The sequence below is a fragment of the Oncorhynchus masou genome, unplaced genomic scaffold (assembly GCF_036934945.1).
Source record: "Oncorhynchus masou masou isolate Uvic2021 unplaced genomic scaffold, UVic_Omas_1.1 unplaced_scaffold_1552, whole genome shotgun sequence".
NCBI lineage: Eukaryota > Metazoa > Chordata > Actinopteri > Salmoniformes > Salmonidae > Oncorhynchus > Oncorhynchus masou.
Genome location: NW_027005571.1, coordinates 112,635 through 138,184, shown reverse-complemented (window position 1 = coordinate 138,184; position 25,550 = coordinate 112,635). Strand labels below are relative to the sequence as shown.

The window sequence follows — 25,550 nt, the reverse complement described above, 5'->3', positions numbered from 1 at the left end:
CGTCATACACTTATCTGCTGCACAACTTTGCCTTTGGTATTCAAGCTAAGAAGCATGTGCTGATATGGTAGGATACAATGGTTGTATATTAAAGTGTGTACACCATTTGACATAATGGAGAGCTATGGCATGATGGTATTATTTAATTTTTACATTATGGGGTATTGTGTGTAGGCCAGTGACAAAAAGCGCCTGTTTTCTGTGGTCTGCTAACCAGTAAACCTAAACCACGGGTCAGAGGCAGGCACCTCATGTTGAAAAGGAAGTATGTCATCCACTTATCTGCTGCACAACTTTGCCTTTGGTATTCAAGCTAAGAAGCATGTGCTGATATAGTAGATAGGATACATTGGTTGTATATTAAAGTGTGTACACCATTTGACTTAATGGAGAGCTATGGCAAGATGGTCTTCAATAGAGGAACAAATGTAGTGATGGTCCCCCTGTAAGTAGGATTCATGTCAACTATTAATGTTTAAGCTGGAGGCCAAGCTGAGAACTCAACACTGACATATTGGGTGATAGACATAGTACCAACTGCCTGGTCAAGGGCATACCATGATATCTGGGATTTGATTGGTCCCTTGCTGAAAATGGAAAAGGAGTCACAGAGAACATGGCTCTGATTGGTTCTTTGTGTGTTCCACAGGAAGACTGCTCCCTGACCCACCTGAGTCTTGCAGGAAATCAACTGATGGACGGCAGAGTGGCTACCCTCGCCAGGTGTGTGTTTGTGGTTTCTCTCAATGTATATCACCCTTGTCCTTCTAAATTTAGCTGCCTGGGTCTTTTCCAAGTGTCTGCCCTGTACACTACCTCTGGATCATGTGACCTGACTGTCCAGTACTGAGATCTGTAAGTTCAGTGTGTCCTGCTGTCCAGGTGTTGGCCTGTCTGTCTCTCTGTGGTGTATGTGGACCTGTCAGAGAAACAGGCAGGGACCTCAGCGGGACTCTACAGCCTCCTCTCCACCCAGCGACCTTTGACCTATCCGAACCTCCATGCAACCTCCCAACATTTGCTGATTGACTGAAGAAATGGTCAAGCTGAGAAATGATTAAATCGCTTTCATCTGTCATGTTCCCCCTAGTCTCTTCCCACAGCCACTGTATCTCTGACACAACACTGGGTGTGGAGCGTCATGAGTCTTGCAAGTGAAACAATGTTCACACCCAACTAGTTGTGAATTTTAAATAAACACAGCTTCACACTTTGGTTTCCTGACAAGCCTTCTTCTCACTGTTTAAAATTTCTACAAAGGAGGGTGTTGGGTGAGCTTCAAGATACTGTGGTAAAGTTCCTAGTCGCACATCAGTGTTATCACCTTAATCCTTAATGTATCACTATATCACTCAGAGATTGGGCCAAGCCAATTATGGTTAGGATAACTAATTTCATCACCATTTATTGTAATTTCCAATTTCTAAAAAGCAATTACTAAATGGTTTCTGTTAGTGCAACTTGTGGATGGTGCTACTGCGACCTTGTTATTAACTATTTAAGCATACCCATTGTGCTGCTAACCACACTATTACACTATTACGGTTAGGGACATTTTTTTTAAACATGCACAAACCTTTTCACAGTTTGAATCATGATGCATGCGTTCATACTGAAATACTTTATAGAGAGTGCAGCATGAGCAAATCATTGGACACGTAGTCTCTTCCAACAGCTGCTGTGTCTAAGCTTTTAGTGTGAGGCAAGCCAGACTAAGACATGCATGTGGTTATTCTCAAGTCTAGCTAGAATCCTCTCAGAAGCAGATATATAAACATTACACTACATAAACCTATGTATGTTTAATTTGAGTCTTCTGTGTGTGAGGTTGTCTCTGTTTAGAGCACTTTTCTTGTGAGCTTCACGGTTAGTTTTTTGTTTTGTTTGGCGTAATTTTGCTTCAAATAAAGAAAATATACGCTCACCATGCTTGCACCTTGGTCCTCATCCTTCAACAGCCGTGAGAGAACCTCCCAACCTCTAAAGGACCAAGCAGCGTGGTGTAATGGACTCCTGGACATGGGAGGAGATCCTGGACGGGAAGGGACCCTGGAGGCAGGCTGGGGAGAATCGCCATCCACAGGAGGAACTGGAGGCAGCTAAGGCTGAGTGGCAACATTACGAGGGAACACGGCTGGCAAGGAAGCCCGAGAGGCAGCCCCAACCCCCAAAAAATTTGGGGGCACACGGGGAGTGTGGCAGAGTCAGGTTGGAGACCGGAGCCAACTCCCCGTGCTTACCGTGGGGGGCAATGTACTGGTCAGGCACCGTGTTATGCGGTGGAGCGCATGGTGTCTCCTGTGTGCGTTCTTAGCCCGGTGAGCTACATCCCAGCTTCCCACATCTGCCGGGCTAGGGTGAGGATCCAGCCAGGACAGATTGTGCCAGCCCTGCTCTCCAGACCTCCAGTGCGTCTCCTCGGGCCAGGATATCCTGCGCCAGCTCTAAGTGCGGTTTCCCCAGTTCGCCAGTAGAACCCAGTGCGGCGTTTTCCAGCTCCCCGCACGTGCCGGGCAAGAGTGGGCATTCAGCCTGGAAGAGTGGTGCCAAGGCTACGCACCAGATCTCCAGTGCTCCCCCACAGACCGGTCTATCCTGTGCCTCCTCCACGGACCAGGCCTCCAGTAGGTCTTCCCAGCCTGGTGAGTCCTGTGCCAGGGTCTCCCTCCTGTCCGGAGCTGCCAGAGTCCCCCTCCAAATCACTACGTCCAGAGATGCTTACCCGCATACACTCCAGTCACGTTGGAGGTGACACATGCTACCGCCAGGCTCGTGTAACATTATACCGTCCAAACATGCAAGCAGAAATTAAAGACTTTGTCAGCAACTGTACCACATGCAACAAGTACGCTCATGAACAGCAAAAGGAAACCATGATGTGTCACGAACTGCCCACAAGGACCTGGCAAATTGTCAGCATATACTTATTCAGCCACAGACAAAAGGACTATCTTCTCATCGTTGATCACTACTCTGACTTTTGGGAAATTGAACTGCTCCCTGACTTGTCTGCAGAGACAGTCATAAAGCGCTGCAAGGTGCAGTTTGCAAGTTAAGGTCAGCCTGACAAGGTAATCACGGACAATGGCCCACAATTTACTGCACAGTTCAAGCCTTTCGCCTCAGAATGTGAGTTTGACCACGTGACCTCCTCTCCAAGACACCCAAAAGCAAATGGCAAGGCAGAATCAGCTGTCAAGATTGCAAAAAACCTGTTAAGCAGGGCCTTGCGCGATGGCAACGACCCATGGAAAGCGATCTTACAGTAGAGGAACACACCCACCGAAAACATGGACAGCAGCCCAGCACAACGCCTTCTGTCCAGACGTCTGAAGACTACCATCTCTGTAGCTAACAAGCTACTTGAGCCCTGCGTCATGGTTGCCGTCACGGACAAACTGCGTCACAGAAAGCAGCTCGCTAAGTGCTTCTACGACCGGACTGCTCGAGACCTACCAGAGCTGGAGATGGGTGAAACGATAAGGATGAAACCGCTGCCGGGAGACCACACAGGACTTTGGAGGCTGAGCAACATGCCTGCAGAGAGTTGCACCACGTTCTTACCTGGTGGATGTTGGTGGCTCCCTCTATCGTCACAATCCAATTATCTGCGCGTAGCAGAGCGGACAAACCAGAACACGCCATACACTCACCTAGTTGAGCTGGATCGCAGTCCAGGCCTAAGGGTAAGGGGCTCAGAATTGAGACATGAGCCAACTGAAGGTGAGGCTTCTACCCCACCAAGCTCTCCAGATCGTGGCCCTAATCCTACCCCTGTCAGAGCCAATACTTACTCACGGGTTGGTCGTTTGTGCAAGCCATCGGACAGGCTTACTGTAAGCAAGAGACTGTTAACTTGCCCTTGGTTAATTAAAATATACATTTTTTCTTAAATAATAAAATACACTTTAAAAAGGAAGATGACAACTGAAGTAAAAAAAACAATTCATGCTTTTTCTATTGTTATGACCAGACTGTTAAGAACTTAATGTTATGCCTTTATGTTTGCACTTTCTATTGAAAAGGATGATATTACGGTGTCTAGTTGATAGGTATTCGACTAGCCGGACTGTTCCCCGACTCCATATGTGGGGATTTGTACAATGCACAAACAAGGCTATTGAACTTGACATTGGTGTCTGCCTTTATTCCTTTATCCTGTCATGTCTTGTTATGTCTGTTCCTGTCCTTTCTCTTCACTCTGTCTCTCTCTGCTGGTCTTTTTAGGTTACCTTCTCTGTCTCTCATTCTTCAGCTGTTCTACATCTCCCCTAACTAGCTCATTCACTCTTTCTCACCTGTTCTCTCTTCCCCCTCTGATTAGGTCTCTATTTCTCTCTCTGTTCCTGCTACTTTCAGTGTCTGATTCTTGTTTGTGTTTTTGATGCCAGAAGCAAGCTGTCGTCTCGTTTGCTTCCACCTTGTCCTATCCTGTCGGAGTCTGCCTGGCAGGTGCATCCTGCACTATACTACGTTCTTTTGTTCCATTGTCAACGTTGGAAGAGGATTTATGCCATTCCTGTTTTTTATTAAAGAACTCTGTTTTCTGTTAAAACCGCTTTTGGGTCTTCACTCAAGTACATAACAGAAGAATCAGACCAAGAATGGACCCAGCGGCTCCGGACCCTTTTCACTCCGCCGTCGAGATCCAGGGAGCGATGCTAGGCAGACACGAGGAGGAATTGTCTGCTGCTCGACATGCCGTTGAGACCCTGGCCGTCCAAGTCTCCGACCTCACAAGACAGGTTCACCAACTCCACCTCGATCCACCGCCCACTTCCAGGGTTTCCGAGTCTCCGGAGCCCAGGATCAACAACCCGCCCTGTTACTCTGGGAGCCCACTGAGTGCCGCTCATTCCTCACTCAGTGTGATGTGGTGTTCTCTCTCCAGCCCAACACTTACTCCAGGAGCGCAGCCCGCATCGCCTACGTCATTTCTCTCCTTACCGGACGGGCGCGTGAGTGGGGCACGGCAATCTGGGAGGCGAGGGCTGAGTGTATTAACCAGTTTCAGGACTTTAAGGAGGAGATGATACGGGTCTTTGACCGTTCTGTTTTTGGGGAGGAGGCTTCCAGGGCCTTGTCTTCCCTATGTCAGGGGAATCGATCCATAACGGATTATTCTATTGAGTTTCTCACTCTCGCTGCCTCTAGTGACTGGAACGAGCCGGCTTTGCTCGCTCGTTTTCTGGAGGGTCTCCTCGTCGAGGTTAAGGATGAGATCCTCTCCCGGGAGGTTCCTTCCAGTCTGGACTCCTTAATAGCCCTCGCTATTCGCATAGAGCGACGGTTTGATCTTCGTCGCCGAGCTCGTGGAAAGGAGCTCGCGTTCTCCGTTGCTCCCCTCTCCACATCACTGCCACCTGCCGCATCACTGCCACCCTCCTCCGCCGGCTCGGATGCTGAGCCTATGCAGCTGGGGGGTATCCGCATCTCGGCCAAGGAGAAGGAACGGAGAATCACCAATCGCCTCTGTCTCTACTGCGGCTCCGCTGGTCATTTTGTCACCTCATGTCCAGTAAAAGCCAGAGCTCATCAGTAAGGGGAGGGCTACTGGTGAGCGCAACTACTCAGGCCTCTCCTTCTGGATCACGCACTACCTTTCCGGTCCATCTCCGCTGGCCCGGTTCATCTGCTTCCTGCAGTGCCTTGATAGACTCTGGGGCGGAGGGCTGTTTTATGGACGAGACCTGGGCTCGGGAACATGACATTCCTCTCAGACAGTTAGGGGAGCCCACGGCCTTGTTCGCTTTAGATGGTAGTTCTCTCCCCAAGATTCAGCGTGAGACGCTGCCTTTAACCCTCACTGTCTCTGGTAATCATAGCGAAACCATTTCTTTTTTAATTTTTCGTTCACCTTTTACACCTGTTGTTTTGGGTCATCCCTGGCTAGTGCGCCATAACCCTTCTATTAATTGGTCTAGTAATACTATCCTATCCTGGAATGTTTCTTGTCATGTGACCTGTTTAATGTCTGCTATCCCTCCTGTTTCCTCTGTCTCTTCTTCACAGGAGGAGCCTGGCGATTTGACAGGGGTGCCGGAGGAGTATCACGATCTGCGCACGGTGTTCAGTCGTTCCAAGGCCACTTCTCTCCCTCCACACCGGTCGTATGACTGTAGTATTGATCTCCTTCCGGGAACTACTCCCCCGGGGTAGATTATACTCTCTGTCGGCTCCCGAACGTAAGGCTCTCGAGGATTATTTGTCGGTTTCGCTCGACGCCGGTACCATAGTCTCCTCCTCCTCTCCCGCCGGAGCGGGGTTTTTTTTTTTTGTTCAGAAGAAGGACGGGTCCCTGCGCCCATGCGTGGATTATCGAGGGCTGAATGACATAACAGTTAAGAATCGTTATCCGCTTCCTCTTATGTCTTCAGCCTTCGAGATCCTGCAGGGAGCCAGGTTTTTCACCAAATTGGACCTTCGTAACGCCTACCATCTCGTGCGCATCAGGGAGGGGGACGAGTGGAAGACGGCGTTTAACACTCCGTTAGGGCACTTTGAATACCGGGTTCTTCCTTTCGGCCTCGTTAACGCTCCAGCTGTCTTTCAGGCACTAGTTAACGACGTCCTGAGAGACATGCTGAACATTTTTGTTTTCGTTTACATGGACGATATCCTGATTTTTTCACCGTCTCTCTCGATTCATGTTCAGCACGTACGACGCGTCCTCCAGCGCCTTTTGGAGAACTGTCTTTATGTGAAGGCTGAGAAGTGCACTTTTCATGCCGCCTCTGTCCCTTTTCTCGGTTCCGTTATTTCCGCTGAGGGCATTAAGATGGATCCCGCTAAGGTCCAGGCTGTCATTGATTTGCCCGTTCCTAAGTCACGCGTCGAGCTGCAGCGCTTTCTGGGCTTCGCTAATTTCTATCGTCGTTTCATCCGTAATTTCGGTCAGGTGGCAGCTCCCCTCACAGCCCTTACATACCCTAAGGGAACATTTCGACAATCACCGTATGGTTAGTGAGAAAGTCCCTATTGGAAATGTACGGTCCCTTACTAGACGTCCGAAAACATTTTAGAAATTCGGGGACGGCGTCGGGCCGAGCGGTAGGGCCAGACCTACCGGGAAGTCATCAAATGAACTTTGTCGGACATTCGGTTTTCGTTTAATAAAATAAACAAATTTTAGCCCATTTTTGCGCAATGCCGGAATATCCCACAAGAGGGCATAAGCAATCATATTGCTATTGGACAAAACATCCCGAATCACGACGTGCCATATCTCGGAAACCGAAAATATTTCGAAGCCGAAACTTGGTGAGCGTAGGTTTGGCATTATGGGAAGATGGCCCCGAACAAGATGGCGTCTAGGCCTCAACGGTTTTTGAGTTATGGCCATATTTCTGGGATTAAAGGTCCAAAATGAAAATAGAGAAAAGATTTTTTCACTTCACGTCAAAGTCAAGGAGCCTCCGGTGTCAATAAAAAAAAAATCGGCCATTTATCTATCGTCATTTACGAGAAATCGTACGTTGACCAGATCGTGATGTTCAGATATAGGTGGTTTTTTTTTTTTCAACGGTTACAGATCCAGTTGCAGGGTGTTCATACGAGTATTTTTAAAATGTGCTGCGGAGCTCTGCGACATTTCTGTGATTTTCTATGATTTTCTGAAATAACACACACTCACTAAACCCTCCGTAAATAACTCAGTTCTTAACGTAAAGACTTAAAACTCAGGATTCTGTAAAGGCATACCCCAATGAGGATATGAGTTTATTTAAAGCTTCCTGTGCCAACCGGAAGTGCCATAATTGGTGTCTCAGGGGCTGTTTGGAAGGGTTAAAAAAATCAGATCTGTCCAAAACTTCATATGTGTGATTAGACAACCCCCATGAACTGTAAATCAGTCATTTTTCCCAACAGATGTCAAAGAAAAGCTCTCACACACACACACACAGCAAGGATGGAGTGACAAAGCGTGGTGTTTAAAGACACAGAGAGCAGGCAATGGCATAAACATAATCCCAAGGCAGGGCCGAGTCCAACGAGGTGCCCCGCTTGACCGTAGCTCACTCGGTCTGAGCGCAGCGACCATGAGAAAAATAGGCCCACAATGAAGCCTGCACCACAATGTCATTTGATTTTGGGTGACAGCGGCGGAACCGTTAGGTTTAGAAGGACAATTCAAACACAGGACTGTTCCTAAGGTCCTCCCGATCTGTGCAAGCCTAACCTTGACTGTGTGGCATTAACCTGTCACAGTTAAAAGAAGGTGTTTACAAAAAAACAGTGTGCATTGACTTCTCTCCCCATAGGAATACATTGCCTGCTCCCCTAAATACAACCTGGGGTCTTTATGGGTTATGAATGCTGTATGAACCTGTCTTCTATGACATTCCATCAGACCACTATGAGGTCTACCTGTGTCGATTCTAAGCTTCCTGGAGCAACCGGAAGTGGTTAAATTGACCCAAAAGGTATTTGGATGTACATCACCTCGAAAGGTGCCGAGGCCTCTGCATTATTCAACCCTGTGTAGATCAGTCAATTCTCAACTTAAAGACTTAAAACTCAGGATTCCCTAGGTTTCTCTGTCAGTCAAGACATGTGTGTATTTATAGCTTCCTGTGCCAACCGGAAGTGCCATAATTGGTGACTCAGGGGCTGTTTGGAAGGGTTAAAAAAATCAGATCTGTCCAAAACTTCATATGTGTGATTAGACAACCCCCATGAACTGTAAATCAGTCATTTTTCCCAACAGATGTCAAAGAAAAGCTCTCACACACACACACAGCAAGGATGGAGTGACAAAGCGTGGTGTTTAAAGACACAGAGAGCAGGCAATGGCATAAACATAATCCCAAGGCCGTGCCGAGTCCAACGAGGTGCCCCTCTTGACCGTAGCTCGCTCGGTCTGAGCGCAGCGACCATGAGAAAAATAGGCCCACAATGATGCCTGCACCACAATGTCATTGGATTTTGGGTGACAGCGGCGGAACCGTTAGGTTTAGAAGGACAATTCAAACACAGGACTGTTCCTAAGGTCCTCCCGATCTGTGCAAGCCTAACCTTGACTGTGTGGCATTAACCTTTCACAGTTAAAAGAAGGTGTTTACAAAAAAACAGTGTGCATTGACTTCTCTCCCCATAGGAATACATTGCCTGCTCCCCTAAATACAACCTGGGGTCTTTATGGGTTATGAATGCTGTATGAACCTGTCTTCTATGACATTCCATCAGACCACTATGAGGTCTACCTGTGTCGATTCTAAGCTTCCTGGAGCAACCGGAAGTGGTTAAATTGACCCAAAAGGTATTTGGATGTACATCACCTCGAAAGGTGCCGAGGCCTCTGCATTATTCAACCCTGTGTAGATCAGTCAATTCTCAACTTAAAGACTTAAAACTCAGGATTCCCTAGGTTTCTATGTCAGTCAAGACATGTGTGTATTTATAGCTTCCTGTGCCAACCGGAAGTGCCATAATTGGTGACTCAGGGGCTGTTTGGAAGGGTTAAAAAAATCAGATCTGTCCAAAACTTCATATGTGTGATTAGACAACCCCCATGAACTGTAAATCAGTCATTTTTCCCAACAGATGTCAAAGAAAAGCTCTCACACACACACACAGCAAGGATGGAGTGACAAAGCGTGGTGTTTAAAGACACAGAGAGCAGGCAATGGCATAAACATAATCCCAAGGCCGTGCCGAGTCCAACGAGGTGCCCCTCTTGACCGTAGCTCGCTCGGTCTGAGCGCAGCGACCATGAGAAAAATAGGCCCACAATGATGCCTGCACCACAATGTCATTGGATTTTGGGTGACAGCGGCGGAACCGTTAGGTTTAGAAGGACAATTCAAACACAGGACTGTTCCTAAGGTCCTCCCGATCTGTGCAAGCCTAACCTTGACTGTGTGGCATTAACCTTTCACAGTTAAAAGAAGGTGTTTACAAAAAAACAGTGTGCATTGACTTCTCTCCCCATAGGAATACATTGCCTGCTCCCCTAAATACAACCTGGGGTCTTTATGGGTTATGAATGCTGTATGAACCTGTCTTCTATGACATTCCATCAGACCACTATGAGGTCTACCTGTGTCGATTCTAAGCTTCCTGGAGCAACCGGAAGTGGTTAAATTGACCCAAAAGGTATTTGGATGTACATCACCTCGAAAGGTGCCGAGGCCTCTGCATTATTCAACCCTGTGTAGATCAGTCAATTCTCAACTTAAAGACTTAAAACTCAGGATTCCCTAGGTTTCTATGTCAGTCAAGACATGTGTGTATTTATAGCTTCCTGTGCCAACCGGAAGTGCCATAATTGGTGTCTCAGGGGCTGTTTGGAAGGGTTAAAAAAATCAGATCTGTCCAACACTTCATCTGTGTGATTAGACAACCCCCATGAACTGTAAATCAGTCATTTTTCCCAACAGATGTCAAAGAAAAGCTCTCACACACACACACAGCAAGGATGGAGTGACAAAGCGTGGTGTTTAAAGACACAGAGAGCAGGCAATGGCATAAACATAATCCCAAGGCCGTGCCGAGTCCAACGAGGTGCCCCTCTTGACCGTAGCTCGCTCGGTCTGAGCGCAGCGACCATGAGAAAAATAGGCCCACAATGATGCCTGCACCACAATGTCATTGGATTTTGGGTGACAGCGGCGGAACCGTTAGGTTTAGAAGGACAATTCAAACACAGGACTGTTCCTAAGGTCCTCCCGATCTGTGCAAGCCTAACCTTGACTGTGTGGCATTAACCTTTCACAGTTAAAAGAAGGTGTTTACAAAAAAACAGTGTGCATTGACTTCTCTCCCCATAGGAATACATTGCCTGCTCCCCTAAATACAACCTGGGGTCTTTATGGGTTATGAATGCTGTATGAACCTGTCTTCTATGACATTCCATCAGACCACTATGAGGTCTACCTGTGTCGATTCTAAGCTTCCTGGAGCAACCGGAAGTGGTTAAATTGACCCAAAAGGTATTTGGATGTACATCACCTCGAAAGGTGCCGAGGCCTCTGCATTATTCAACCCTGTGTAGATCAGTCAATTCTCAACTTAAAGACTTAAAACTCAGGATTCCCTAGGTTTCTATGTCAGTCAAGACATGTGTGTATTTATAGCTTCCTGTGCCAACCGGAAGTGCCATAATTGGTGTCTCAGGGGCTGTTTGGAAGGGTTAAAAAAATCAGATCTGTCCAAAACTTCATCTGTGTGATTAGACAATCCCCATGAACTGTAAATCAGTCATTTTTCCCAACAGATGTCAAAGAAAAGCTCTCACACACACACACAGCAAGGATGGAGTGACAAAGCGTGGTGTTTAAAGACACAGAGAGCAGGCAATGGCATAAACATAATCCCAAGGCCGTGCCGAGTCCAACGAGGTGCCCCTCTTGACCGTAGCTCGCTCGGTCTGAGCGCAGCGACCATGAGAAAAATAGGCCCACAATGATGCCTGCACCACAATGTCATTGGATTTTGGGTGACAGCGGCGGAACCGTTAGGTTTAGAAGGACAATTCAAACACAGGACTGTTCCTAAGGTCCTCCCGATCTGTGCAAGCCTAACCTTGACTGTGTGGCATTAACCTTTCACAGTTAAAAGAAGGTGTTTACAAAAAAACAGTGTGCATTGACTTCTCTCCCCATAGGAATACATTGCCTGCTCCCCTAAATACAACCTGGGGTCTTTATGGGTTATGAATGCTGTATGAACCTGTCTTCTATGACATTCCATCAGACCACTATGAGGTCTACCTGTGTCGATTCTAAGCTTCCTGGAGCAACCGGAAGTGGTTAAATTGACCCAAAAGGTATTTGGATGTACATCACCTCGAAAGGTGCCGAGGCCTCTGCATTATTCAACCCTGTGTAGATCAGTCAATTCTCAACTTAAAGACTTAAAACTCAGGATTCCCTAGGTTTCTATGTCAGTCAAGACATGTGTGTATTTATAGCTTCCTGTGCCAACCGGAAGTGCCATAATTGGTGTCTCAGGGGCTGTTTGGAAGGGTTAAAAAAATCAGATCTGTCCAAAACTTCATCTGTGTGATTAGACAATCCCCATGAACTGTAAATCAGTCATTTTTCCCAACAGATGTCAAAGAAAAGCTCTCACACACACACACAGCAAGGATGGAGTGACAAAGCGTGGTGTTTAAAGACACAGAGAGCAGGCAATGGCATAAACATAATCCCAAGGCCGTGCCGAGTCCAACGAGGTGCCCCTCTTGACCGTAGCTCGCTCGGTCTGAGCGCAGCGACCATGAGAAAAATAGGCCCACAATGATGCCTGCACCACAATGTCATTGGATTTTGGGTGACAGCGGCGGAACCGTTAGGTTTAGAAGGACAATTCAAACACAGGACTGTTCCTAAGGTCCTCCCGATCTGTGCAAGCCTAACCTTGACTGTGTGGCATTAACCTTTCACAGTTAAAAGAAGGTGTTTACAAAAAAACAGTGTGCATTGACTTCTCTCCCCATAGGAATACATTGCCTGCTCCCCTAAATACAACCTGGGGTCTTTATGGGTTATGAATGCTGTATGAACCTGTCTTCTATGACATTCCATCAGACCACTATGAGGTCTACCTGTGTCGATTCTAAGCTTCCTGGAGCAACCGGAAGTGGTTAAATTGACCCAAAAGGTATTTGGATGTACATCACCTCGAAAGGTGCCGAGGCCTCTGCATTATTCAACCCTGTGTAGATCAGTCAATTCTCAACTTAAAGACTTAAAACTCAGGATTCCCTAGGTTTCTATGTCAGTCAAGACATGTGTGTATTTATAGCTTCCTGTGCCAACCGGAAGTGCCATAATTGGTGTCTCAGGGGCTGTTTGGAAGGGTTAAAAAAATCAGATCTGTCCAACACTTCATCTGTGTGATTAGACAACCCCCATGAACTGTAAATCAGTCATTTTTCCCAACAGATGTCAAAGAAAAGCTCTCACACACACACACAGCAAGGATGGAGTGACAAAGCGTGGTGTTTAAAGACACAGAGAGCAGGCAATGGCATAAACATAATCCCAAGGCCGTGCCGAGTCCAACGAGGTGCCCCTCTTGACCGTAGCTCGCTCGGTCTGAGCGCAGCGACCATGAGAAAAATAGGCCCACAATGATGCCTGCACCACAATGTCATTGGATTTTGGGTGACAGCGGCGGAACCGTTAGGTTTAGAAGGACAATTCAAACACAGGACTGTTCCTAAGGTCCTCCCGATCTGTGCAAGCCTAACCTTGACTGTGTGGCATTAACCTTTCACAGTTAAAAGAAGGTGTTTACAAAAAAACAGTGTGCATTGACTTCTCTCCCAATAGGAATACATTGCCTGCTCCCCTAAATACAACCTGGAGTCTATATGGGTTATGAATGCTGTATGAACCTGTCTTCTATGACATTCCATCAGACCACTATGAGGTCTACCTGTGTCGATTCTAAGCTTCCTGGAGCAACCGGAAGTGGTTAGATTGACCCAAAAGGTATTTGGATGTACATCACCTCGAAAGGTGCCGAGGCCTCTGCATTATTCAACCCTGTGTAGATCAGTCAATTCTCAACTTAAAGACTTAAAACTCAGGATTCCCTAGGTTTCTATGTCAGTCAAGACATGTGTGTATTTATAGCTTCCTGTGCCAACCGGAAGTGCCATAATTGGTGTCTCAGGGGCTGTTTGGAAGGGTTAAAAAAATCAGATCTGTCCAAAACTTCATATGTGTGATTAGACAACCCCCATGAACTGTAAATCAGTCATTTTTCCCATAAAAATTCAAAGGAAAATAAATCACACAGATACACAACTTGGATGGAGGGACGTATTGGGGTGTGTAGAGACTGACAGTGCCTCCAATAGTTAGCTTTGTTCGAGCTAAAAAAGAACCGTCAGACCTAGAGTTCCGAAACTTTAGAATCCTGTTCTAGACCTCAGGTAGATAGTGCGTGGTGAGTTACGGCGCTCTAGAATGTTCTCGGACCGAGAAACAGCGTCGAACATTTGCAATGACTTCAATTCATTTTGACCATAACGAAAATGGCGACATTTAGAAATGTCCCAGAGACACAAGACTAGGTGCATTGTGACCGTCTTGGCCCATAGAGACAGAACCCAACATCTCGGTCCGATAGCTCATTCAAGGACCCCGTAGCAAGGCATTGAAAAAGTGGATTTTCAGCACCAATTAGGCTTTTACTCGGACACCAAATGACCTATCGGGCCGAAACTCGGGATTTCGGGGTCGCCTCACATAGGACTACACATAATGTCCGAACTGGCCCCGCAGCTAGAAAGTAACTATGTGTTTTATGGTTTTTTAATGTTTTGTACCGAAGGCCTTGTGAATTTTGGGCCAGCTCTGAAGTATGTTATACTTGGCTCCTAAATGAGTTGGGAAAAGTGGGTTTGGTGTCAGTTTGTATCAGTTTGGTGTCAGAATGATATCAAATTGACTGATGGACGGTGACTTGCAGGTGACTCTTGTCCATTAGCAATATGTTTAAGTGGTGAGGTACCATCATCAAAAGCGACATTCTGAAATCAACCCAAACGAGCGATGGAGAGGTACCAGTATCACTGCCCAGACATCCCTATGTCATCGGGCCAGTCAATTTGGCATTCCTGCATGATTTTTATGGCATGACAAATTGGTAATGGTGACTGCCCAGTTAACCATATGGCAAATGCACAGTGACTTTGAAAGAGTGAGAAAAATCACCAAATGGACATTCTGGAATCAACCCTAACGAGTGATGGAGAGGTACCAGAATCACTGCCAAGCCATCCCGAGTTCATCGGGCCAGTCAATTTGGCATTCCTGCACAAATTTTCAGTGACTTTGCAAAAGTAAGGAACATTTGCAATATGTTTTAACAGTGAGGTACCATCACCAAAAGCGACATTCTGAAATCAACCCAAACGAGCGATGGAGAGGTACCAGTATCACTGCCCAGCCATCCTGAGGTCATCGGGCCAGTCAATTTGGCATTCCTGCATGATTTTTATAGCATGACAAATTGGTGATGGTGACTGCCCAGTTAACCATATGGCAAATGCACAGTGACTTTGAAAGAGTGAGAAAAATCACCAAATGGACATTCTGGAATCAACCCTAACGAGCGATGGAGAGGTACCATAATCACTGCCCAGACATCCCGAGGTCATCGGGCCAGTCAATTTGGCATTCCTGCACAAATTTTCAGTGACTTTGCAAAAGTAAGGAACATTTGCAATATGTTTTAACAGTGAGGTACCATCACCAAAAGCGACATTCTGAAATCAACCCAAACGAGCGATGGAGAGGTACCAGTATCACTGCCCAGCCATCCCGAGGTCATCGGGCCAGTCAATTTGGCATTCCTGCAAGAATTTTTAGTGACTTTGCAAAAGTAAGGAACATTTGCAATATGTTTTAACAGTGAGGTACCATCACCAAAAGCGACATTCTGAAATCAACCCAAACGAGCGATGGAGAGGTACCAGAATAACTGCCCAGCCATCCCTATGTCATCGGGCCAGTCAATTTGGCATTCCTACATGATTTTTATGGCATGACAAATTGGTGATGGTGACTGCCCAGTTAACCATATGGCAAATGCACAGTGACTTTGCAAAAGTGAGAAAACATGACCAAATGGACATTCTGAAATCAACACAAACAATGGCATCACCATAGTGTCCAGACTATGCCGAGTCCAACGAGGTGCCCCGCTTGACCGTAGCTCGCTCGGTCTGAGCGCGGCGACCATGAGAAAAATAGGCCCAATATGAAGCCTTCACCAGTACGTCATTTGATTTTGGGTGACAGCGGCGGAACCGTTAGGTTTAGAAAGACAATTCAACCACAGGACTGTTCCTAAGGTCCTCCTGATCTGTCCAAGCCTATCCTTGACCGTGTGACATTAACCCTTCACAGTCAAAAGAAGGTGTTTACATAAAAACAGTGTTCATTGACTTCTCTCCCCATAGGAATACATTGGCTGCTCCACTAAATACAACCTGGAGTCTTTATGGGTTATGAATGCTGTATGAACCTGTCTTTGGTACCAGTCCATCAGGCCACTATAAGGTCTACCTGTGTCGATTCTAAGCTTCCTGGACCAACCAGAAGTGGTCCAAATCGCCCTAAAAGTGTGTACCCATACACTGCCTGCAATTTGATGGACATAGTGCATTGAACCCTGTGTAAATCAGTCAGTTTTCATGGTAAAGACTTAAAACTCAGGATTCTCTAATGGAATACCCCAATGAGGATGTATGTTGAGTTACAGCTTCCTGTGCCAACCGGAAGTGCCATAATTGGTGTCTCATGGGCTGTTTGGAGGGGTTAAAAAAATCAGATCTTTCCAAAACTTCATATATATGATTAGGCAACCCCCATGAACTGTAAATCAGTCATTTTTCCCATAAAAATTCAAAGGAAAACTAAATCACACAGATACACAACATGGATGGAGGGACGTATCATTGGGGTGCGTAGAGACTGACAGTGCCTCCAATAGTTAGCTTTGAATGATATCAAATTGACTGATGGACAGTGACTTGCAGGTGACTCTTGTCCATTAGCAATATGTTTAAGCGGTGAGGTACCATCACCAAAAGCGACATTCTGAAATCAACCCAAAAGAGCCATGGAGAGGTACCAGTATCACTGCCCAGCCATCCCGAGGTCATCGGGCCAGTCAATTTGGCATTCCTGCATGATTTTTATGGCATGACAAATTGGTGATGGTGACTGCCCAGTTAACCATATGGCAAATGCACAGTGACTTTGAAAGAGTGAGAAAAATCACCAAATGGACATTCTGAAATCAACCCAAACGAGCCATGGAGAGGTACCAGTATCACTGCCCAGCCATCCCGAGGTCATCGGGCCAGTCAATTTGGCATTCCTGCAAGAATTTTTAGTGACTTTGCAAAAGTAAGGAACATTTGCAATATGTTTAAGCGGTGAGGTACCATCACCAAAAGCGACATTCTGAAATCAACCCAAACGAGCGATGGAGAGGTACCAAAATCACTGCCCAGCCATCCTGAGGTCATCGGGCCAGTCAATTTGGCATTCCTGCATGATTTTTATGGCATGACAAATTGGTGATGGTGACTGCCCAGTTAACCATATGGCAAATGCACAGTGACTTTGCAAAAGTGAGAAAACATGACCAAATGGACATTCTGAAATCAACACAAACAATGGCATGACCATAGTGTCCAGACTGTGCCGAGTCCAACGAGGTGCCCCGCTTGACCGTAGCTCGCTCGGTCTGAGCGCGGCGACCATGAGAAAAATAGGCCCAATATGAAGCCTTCACCAGTACGTCATTTGATTTTGGGTGACAGCGGCGGAACCATTAGGTTTAGAAAGACAATTCAACCACAGGACTGTTCCTAAGGTCCTCCTGATCTGTCCAAGCCTATCCTTGACCGTGTGACATTAACCCTTCACAGTCAAAAGAAGGTGTTTACATAAAAACAGTGTTCATTGACTTCTCTCCCCATAGGAATATATTGGCTGCTCCACTAAATACAACCTGGAGTCTATATGGGTTATGAATGTTGTATGAACCTGTCTTTGGTACCAGTCCATCAGACCACTATAAGGTCTACCTGTGTCGATTCTAAGCTTCCTGGACCAACCGGAAGTGGTCCAAATCGCCCTAAAAGTGTATACCCATACACTGCCTGCAATTTGATGGACATAGTGCATTGAACCCTGTGTAAATCAGTCAGTTTTCATGGTAAAGACTTAAAACTCAGGATTCTCTAATGGAATACCCCAATGAGGATGTATGTTGAGTTACAGCTTCCTGTGCCAACCGGAAGTGCCATAATTGGTGTCTCAGGGGCTGTTTGGAGGGGTTAAAAAAATCAGATCTTTCCAAAACTTCATATATATGATTAGGCAACCCCCATGAACTGTAAATCAGTCATTTTTCCCATAAAAATTCAAAGGAAAACTAAATCACACAGATACACAACATGGATGGAGGGACGTATCATTGGGGTGCGTAGAGACTGACAGTGCCTCCAATAGTTAGCTTTGAATGATATCAAATTGACTGATGGACGGTGACTTGCAGGTGACTCTTGTCCATTAGCAATATGTTTAAGCGGTGAGGTACCATCACCAAAAGCGACATTCTGAAATCAAGCCAAACGAGCGATGGAGAGGTTCCAGAATCACTGCCCAGCCATCCCGAGTTCATCGGGCCAGTCAATTTGGCATTCCTGCATGATTTTTATGGCATGACAAATTGGTGATGGTGACTGCCCAGTTAACCATATGGCAAATGCACAGTGACTTTGCAAAAGTGAGAAAACATAAACAAATGGACATGATGAAATCAACACCACGAGTGATTGAAAGGAACAACAATCACTGCCCGGCCATCCCGAGTTCATCAGGCCAGTCAATTTTGCATTTCTGAAGGATTTTTGAGCATGTCAAATTTCTTATGACATTTGGCCCCCACAAAACATATGCCTTATGCACAAGCAAAAAAAAAAAAAAAAACATTATGATAATAAAATATGACTAAAGTATGTTGATACAGTTCTTATACTTGTGTAACTGACACAAAATTCGAAAATTTTTCGAAAAACGGTCCAGAAAGCACTTTTTTAGGGGTGTGTGAAGTTTTTTATGAAATTTAATAATTTTTGACTTTTGACTTCTGACTTCCTATGAAATCATATTGCAGATGGACAAAACACATGCAATATGCGCAAGTAAAAAAAAAAAAAAAATTATGATAATAAAATATGACTAAAGTATGTTGATACAGTTCTTATACGTGTGTAACTGACACAAAATGCGAAAAAATTTCGAAAAACGGTCCAGAAAGCACTTTTTTAGGGGTGTGTGAAGTTTTTTATGAAATTTTATAATTTTTGACTTTTGACTTCTGACTTCCTATGAAATCATATTGCAAATGGACAAAACATATGCAATATGCGCAAGTAAAAAAATTAAAAAAATTATGATAATAAAATTGGACAAAAGTATTTTCATACAGTTCTTATACATGTGTAATTGTCAAAAAAGCGAAAGAATTTCGAAAAACGGTCCAGAAAGCACTTTTTTAAGGGGTGATACGTTTTTTTCAAAAAATTCGTTTTTTCAAAATTTGGCTTTTGGATGTTGACTTGGAGTCCAATACCAATATGAAAAACCATGGTGGAGTGCAATCGCCACCTGTTGGATTTTTGAAGTGTTACAACTGGCAATACCCATATGGCAATAGAAGTAAACTTTGCATGAATCAACGCCGCTTTGGGTGGTATTGGCCAATGTGTACATGGTTTGTCCTATGCCAATAACTTGCCATTCATTTTTGTCCACTACGGGGGTGAAATCCCTTACTTCTGTTAAGACGTGCTTTAAGTGGTCCGTTTCCGCCCAGGGAGCTTTTGATCTTCTTAAGAATCGTTTTACATCCGCACCTATTCTTGTTACACCTGACATCTCTAGTCAGTTTGTTGTTGAGGTTGACGCGTCAGAGGTGGGCGTGGGAGCCATTCTTTCTCAGCGCTCTCTCTCTGACGGCAAGGTCCATCCTTGCGCGTTTTTCTCTCATCGCTTATCGCCGTCAGAACGTAACTATGATGTTGGTAATCGCGAACTGCTCGCCATCCGCTTAGCCCTAGGCGAATGGCGACAGTGGTTGGAGGGGCGACCGTTCCTTTTGTCGTTTGGACTGACCATAGGAACCTTGAGTACATCCGTTCAGCCAAACGACTTAATGCGCGTCAGGCTCGTTGGGCTCTGTTTTTCGCTCGTTTCGAGTTTGTTATTTCTTATCGTCCGGGCTCAAAAACACCAAGCCTGATGCTTTATCTCGTCTCTTCAGTTCTTCTGAGGTCTCCACCGACCCCGAGGGGATTCTCCCTGAAGGGCGTGTTGTCGGGTTGACTGTCTGGGGAATTGAGAGGCAGGTAAAGCAAGCACTCGCTCACACTCCGTCGCCGCGAGCTTGTCCTAGGAACCTTCTGTTCGTTCCCGTTCCTACTCGTCCGGCCGTTCTTCAGTGGGCCCACTCTGCCAAGTTAGCCGGCCACCCCGGCGTTCGGGGTACGCTCGCTTCCATTCGCCAGCGTTTCTGGTGGCCCACTCGGGAACGTGACGCGCGTCGATTTGTCGCCGCTTGTTCGGTCTGCGCGCAGACTAAATCTGGGAACTCTCCTCCTGCCGGCCGTCTCAGACCGCTTCCCATTCCCTCTCGACCGTGGTCTCACATCGCTTTAGATTTCATCACCGGACTGCCTTCATCAGCGGGGAAGACAGTTATTCTTACGGTTGTCGATAGATTCTCTAAGGCGGCTCATTTCATTCCTCTCGCTAAGCTCCCTTCTGCTAAGGAGACGGCTCAGATCATTATCGAGAATGTTTTCCGAATTCATGGCCTTCCGTCTGACGTCGTTTCCGACAGAGGCCCGCAGTTCACGTCTCAATTTTGGAGGGAGTTTTGCCGTTTGATTGGGGCTTCCGTCAGTCTCTCGTCCGGCTTTCATCCCCAGTCTAACGGTCAAGCCGAACGGGCCAATCAGACTGTTGGTCGCATTTTACGCAGTCTTTCTTTTCGTAACCCTGCGTCTTGGTCAGAACAGCTCCCCTGGGCAGAGTACGCCCACAACTCGCTTCCCTCGTCTGCTACCGGTCTATCTCCTTTTCAGAGTAGCCTCGGGTACCAGCCTCCGCTGTTCTCATCTCAGCTCGCCGAGTCCTGCGTCCCCTCCGCTCAGGCTTTTGTCCAGCGTTGCGAGCGGACCTGGAAGGGGGTCAGGTCGGCACTTTGCCGTAATAGGGCGCAGACTGTGAGGGCCGCTAATAAGCGTAGGACCAAGAGTCCTAGATATTGTTGCGGTCAGAGAGTATGGCTCTCCACTCAGAACCTTCCCCTTAAGACAGCTTCTCGCAAGTTGGCCCCGCGGTTCATTGGTCCGTTCCGTATTTCCCAGGTCATTAATCCTGTCGCAGTGCGACTTCTTCTCCGCGCTATCTTCGTCGCGTTCACCCGGTCTTCCATGTCTCCTGTGTTAAGCCCGTTCTTCGCGCCCCCCGCTCGTCCCCCCCCATCCTTGTCGAGGCGCACCCATCTACAGGGTTCGTAAGATTTTGGACATGCGCCCTCGGGGCCGTGGTCATCAGTACCTAGTGGATTGGGAGGGGTACGGTCCTGAGGAGAGGAGTTGGGTTCCCTCTCGGGACGTGCTGGACCGTTCGCTGATCGATGATTTCCTCCGTTGCCGCCAGGTTTCCTCCTCGAGTGCGCCAGGAGGCGCTCGGTGAGTGGGGGGGTACTGTCATGTCTTGTTATGTCTGTTCCTGTCCTTTCTCTTCACTCTGTCTCTCTCTGCTGGTCTTTTTAGGTTACCTTCTCTGTCTCTCATTCTTCAGCTGTTCTACATCTCCCCTAACTAGCTCATTCACTCTTTCTCACCTGTTCTCTCTTCCCCCTCTGATTAGGTCTCTATTTCTCTCTCTGTTCCTGCTACTTTCAGTGTCTGATTCTTGTTTGTGTTTTTGATGCCAGAAGCAAGCTGTCGTCTCGTTTGCTTCCACCTTGTCCTATCCTGTCGGAGTCTGCCTGGCAGGTGCATCCTGCACTATACTACGTTCTTTTTGTTCCATTGTCAACGTTGGAAGAGGATTTATGCCGTTCCTGTTTTTTATTAAAGAACTCTGTTTTCTGTTAAAACCGCTTTTGGGTCTTCACTCAAGTACATAACATATCCAACATATCATACTGAAACATTAACCACAAACACTGATATAACATTTGTTTTGTCCCTGATGTTATCCTGAGCTCTCCAATACCTCAGATGCATTTCAGACACAGATAAATAAGAACACCTGCTCTTTCCAACACATACAGTACATTGCTTTATCTGTAATTGACTAACTAATATTAAATTACAATGAAAATCAGACTGTGTTGAGATGGAAAAAGGTGATTATGAAGATTACTCCTCATCAGTATGTAATGTAGGTCTAAACCAAGTCCTTCCACGTAATATCCTGTTGACTTGTAAGGTTTGTGTCTTGTGGTTAATGTGAGATGTACTATCAATATATCGTAGGTGGGGTTTGTACAGGGAGCTGTGGCTAGAGGGGCTTATATATAAAAAGGGGCTTGTCTGATTCGTAAGTCACTTTACCAGACCCCAACACAACTTTTACTCTTCACATCTCTACCAGCACAAATCATGAAGACCTCTCTGGTCCTCCTTGCCTTCAGTCTGCTGGCTTGTTCAAGTGAGATTTTATGTATTAACTCAAGTAGTAACTACTATATATTCAGTACATACATTGGGATAGGGTGCAAGGGGAACTGTGGGTGGGAGGCCTAAATCAACTCCAAGTTCACCTTTGGTTTCAGAACCATACAAGTGAAGTACCCATCACTTGAGTGACGTATAAGTTTTTCTTCACAGTTTGGGAAATGCATTGCAATGCCAAGAGGTTGACCTTGATGACCAGGAAGTAGTGGAAGCACAGCCGGAGAAGCGCATGGTAATAGTATGCTATGGTCAAAATGTTATGAACCAGCAGAAAGTGAAGACATTTCTGTAACTTCCTATTAGAATACTCAACCTGCTACTGAGTAACAGAACTTAATCATAGATGTAAATATAACTAAAAATATACATTGACTGAAGAAACTATTGTCCAACCCCTGACTTTCACATTACACATTCACATATTCACTTACACCATAACACTGAATACATCACACCATAATTTAATAAAAAAATAATTTGGGGGGGGTGCTTATATTTGTTTTGTTGCACAAAAGTGTGTAATGGACATGTATATTTTTTTGCATATCCCAACTCCCCCTGAGACACCAACAGGGAGAGCGGTCACGGGCAGGGTCGCCATTGTACAGAGCCCCTGAAGCAATTATGTTTCAGTCCCTTGCTCAGGGCACAGCGACCGATTTATTACAAAAAAAATACAAATTCTTGTCTGTTTGTGCTTTCCAAAGGAGCAACAGCTAAAGGCAACCTGCTGGGTGTGTGAGTGGGCACTGAAAAAAGTGAAGAAATCCATCTCCACTTCCTCTAGCCAGGTAGCTTCCATAGCATTACATTTGATAAGAGTGTCCTTTCACGAAATTGCACTCTTTACTATTTACTGTGATATTTCCCTGAAAATGTCAACTTTCATCAATAGGAGGAGATAAAGCAGAAGCTATTGTCCATTTGCGATAAAATCCCTTTCGTAAAATCTATGTGTAAACACCTGGTGAAGAAACACTTGTGGGTGCTGATTGAGGAGCTTAGCACAAGCGATGACGTGAGGACCATCTGTGTTAACATTAAGGCCTGCAAGTGAGTACAAGAAACCATTCAACATACTCTTTAGTCACTCTTCAAATAACTAAAGAGTGTAACGATGATCACTTGTGCTTGATAATTTAAACACTATTGAGTAGAATGTATTCATTGATATGAAAATATGCGGTTATGTATTCCGATCTTCCACTCATGTAATCTTTTTGTGCATCTTTAGACCAAAGGAAGTTTTGGACCTGAGCTACTGACCAAGCAGCCAGTATCCAGATTCCAAAGTGAGAAGATGGATGTTCAGGTGTCAAGACAATGCTATGCTGCCAGCCTCTTGCTCTTTCTTTTTCAAACTAGTCACAACACAAACATATAAATGGATGATGAAGTTATTGGAATGAATAGGTTCTGAAATAATGTTTTGGGAACATGTATTATAATAAAGCAATAAGGCCAGAAGGGGTGTTGGTATATGGCCAATTTACCATGGCTATGGGCTGTTCTTATTCACCATGCAATGGGGATTGCCTGGATACAACCCTTAGCTGTGGTATAATGGCCCTATAACACACACCCCAGAGGTGCCTTGTTGCTATTATAAACAGGTTACCAATGTAATTAGAAAAGTATGTAATTTGATTTGCGTCATATCCGTGGTATATTGTCTCATATACCATGGCTTTCAGCCAAACAACATCCAGGACTCAAATGATCCGGTTTATAATAGTGTAGGAATCAGTCTAAAACTGCAGTACATTTTGTATCATCTACAAATGTAAATCTTTTGCTATTTTAGTCCAAAATGTTGAACATTTTTAATGTTTGTTTGAACTTTTTGTCTGGGCAAAAAATAAACCTCAATTGATAGTACAACTACAACTCTTATTTGACACCTCTGACATTACTCTAGAAATGTAGCTAATTAGAACTTTTACTGATTAACATATCATGATAAAGCATTTAATTACAATGTCTAGGAACTCATGTTGGCATTTTGGCTACCTATTGGTTTAGAATCTCAGTTTTCCGTAAAATCAATCTTCATTGTTTGGTACATGGCTAGAAGTAACTTATCCAACAAATAACTGTCCAGTGTTTTCAGATATCTATGAAATATGACTTACAATTAATAACAATATGAGTGAAATAGTTTTCCTTCCAAAAATGTTTTATTAAGTATGTTAATTAAAAAGCAGCTTTTCTGTGAAGGGTGTGGGCATACCCCAACAACAGAATGGTGTGGGCGTATACTGGTCAATACACATTTTAATGCGAGTAGACCACTGATTGGCCAGCTCATCCTCCTCAGGGAGATGATATCATGTTTTATGAGGAAATAGCAAGCGTTTTTGAAAGGTCTGTTTGAGATACAAGTTTGAGACTGGGTTTTTGAAGAGTTTTTTTCTCCAAATACGAGTATGGGTTGAGACAACATTATTTGAGTATGAGTTCACCTCTCCCGGATCAGTGTCGTCGTCCCCCCGTCCCCGTCCCCCCCCATGAGATGGTTGAGCTAACATTGGCTAATGTGATTAGCATGAGGGTGTAAGTAACAAGAACATTTCCCAGGACATAGACATATCTGATATGGGCATAAAGCTTAAATTCTTGTTAATCTAACTGCACATTCACAGTAGCAATTACAGTGAAAGAATACCATGCTATTGTTTGAGGAAAGTGCACAGTTATAAACTTGAAATTAGGCACATTTGGTAGTTAGGATACATTGGTTGTATATTAAAGTGTGTACACCATTTGACTTAATGGAGAGCTATGGCAAGAAATCAAATCAAATCAAATTTTATTTGTCATATACACATGGTTAGCAGATGTTAATGCGAGTGTAGCGAAATGCTTGTGCTTCTAGTTCCGACAATGCAGTAATAACCAACAAGTAATCTAACTAACAATTCCTAAACTACTGTCTTATACACAGTGTAAGGGGATAAAGAATATGTACATAAGGATATATGAATGAGTGATGGTACAGAGCAGCATAGGCAAGATACAGTAGATGGTATTGAGTACAGTATATACATATGAGATGAGTATGTAAACAAAGTGGCATAGTTAAAGTGGCTAGTGATACATGTATTACATAAGGATGCAGTCGATGATATAGAGTACAGTATATACGTATGCATATGAGATGAATAATGTAGGGTAAGTAACATTATATAAGGTAGCATTGTTTAAAGTGGCTAGTGATATATTTACATCATTTCCCATCAATTCCCATTATTAAAGTGGCTGGAGATGAGTCAGTGTCAGTGTGTTGGCAGCAGCCACTCAATGTTAGTGGTGGCTGTTT

General features: G+C 45.2%; 1 protein-coding gene across 1 annotated transcript; it reads left to right on the top strand.

The window, feature by feature from the left end:
* Positions 1-624: 624 nt before the first annotated feature.
* On the top strand, positions 625-24,118 carry LOC135531202 (antimicrobial peptide NK-lysin-like). The gene is made up of 5 exons (XM_064959319.1): positions 625-723; positions 22,385-22,463; positions 22,939-23,022; positions 23,127-23,284; positions 23,466-24,118. Exons 1-5 carry the CDS (start codon positions 695-697, stop codon positions 23,494-23,496), a joined length of 381 nt encoding a protein of 126 aa, XP_064815391.1. The 5' UTR covers positions 625-694; the 3' UTR covers positions 23,497-24,118.
* The last annotated feature ends 1,432 nt before the right edge of the window (positions 24,119-25,550 follow it).

Bases quoted from the DNA above. Each gene is read 5' to 3' on its own strand.
- LOC135531202 (XM_064959319.1), top strand. From the start codon at position 695: ATGGACGGCAGAGTGGCTACCCTCGCCAG. The intron at 22,464-22,938 runs GTAATAGTATGC...TGCTTTCCAAAG, and splicing joins CACAGCCGGAGAAGCGCATG to GAGCAACAGCTAAAGGCAAC. The intron at 23,285-23,465 runs GTGAGTACAAGA...GTGCATCTTTAG, and splicing joins GTTAACATTAAGGCCTGCAA to ACCAAAGGAAGTTTTGGACC.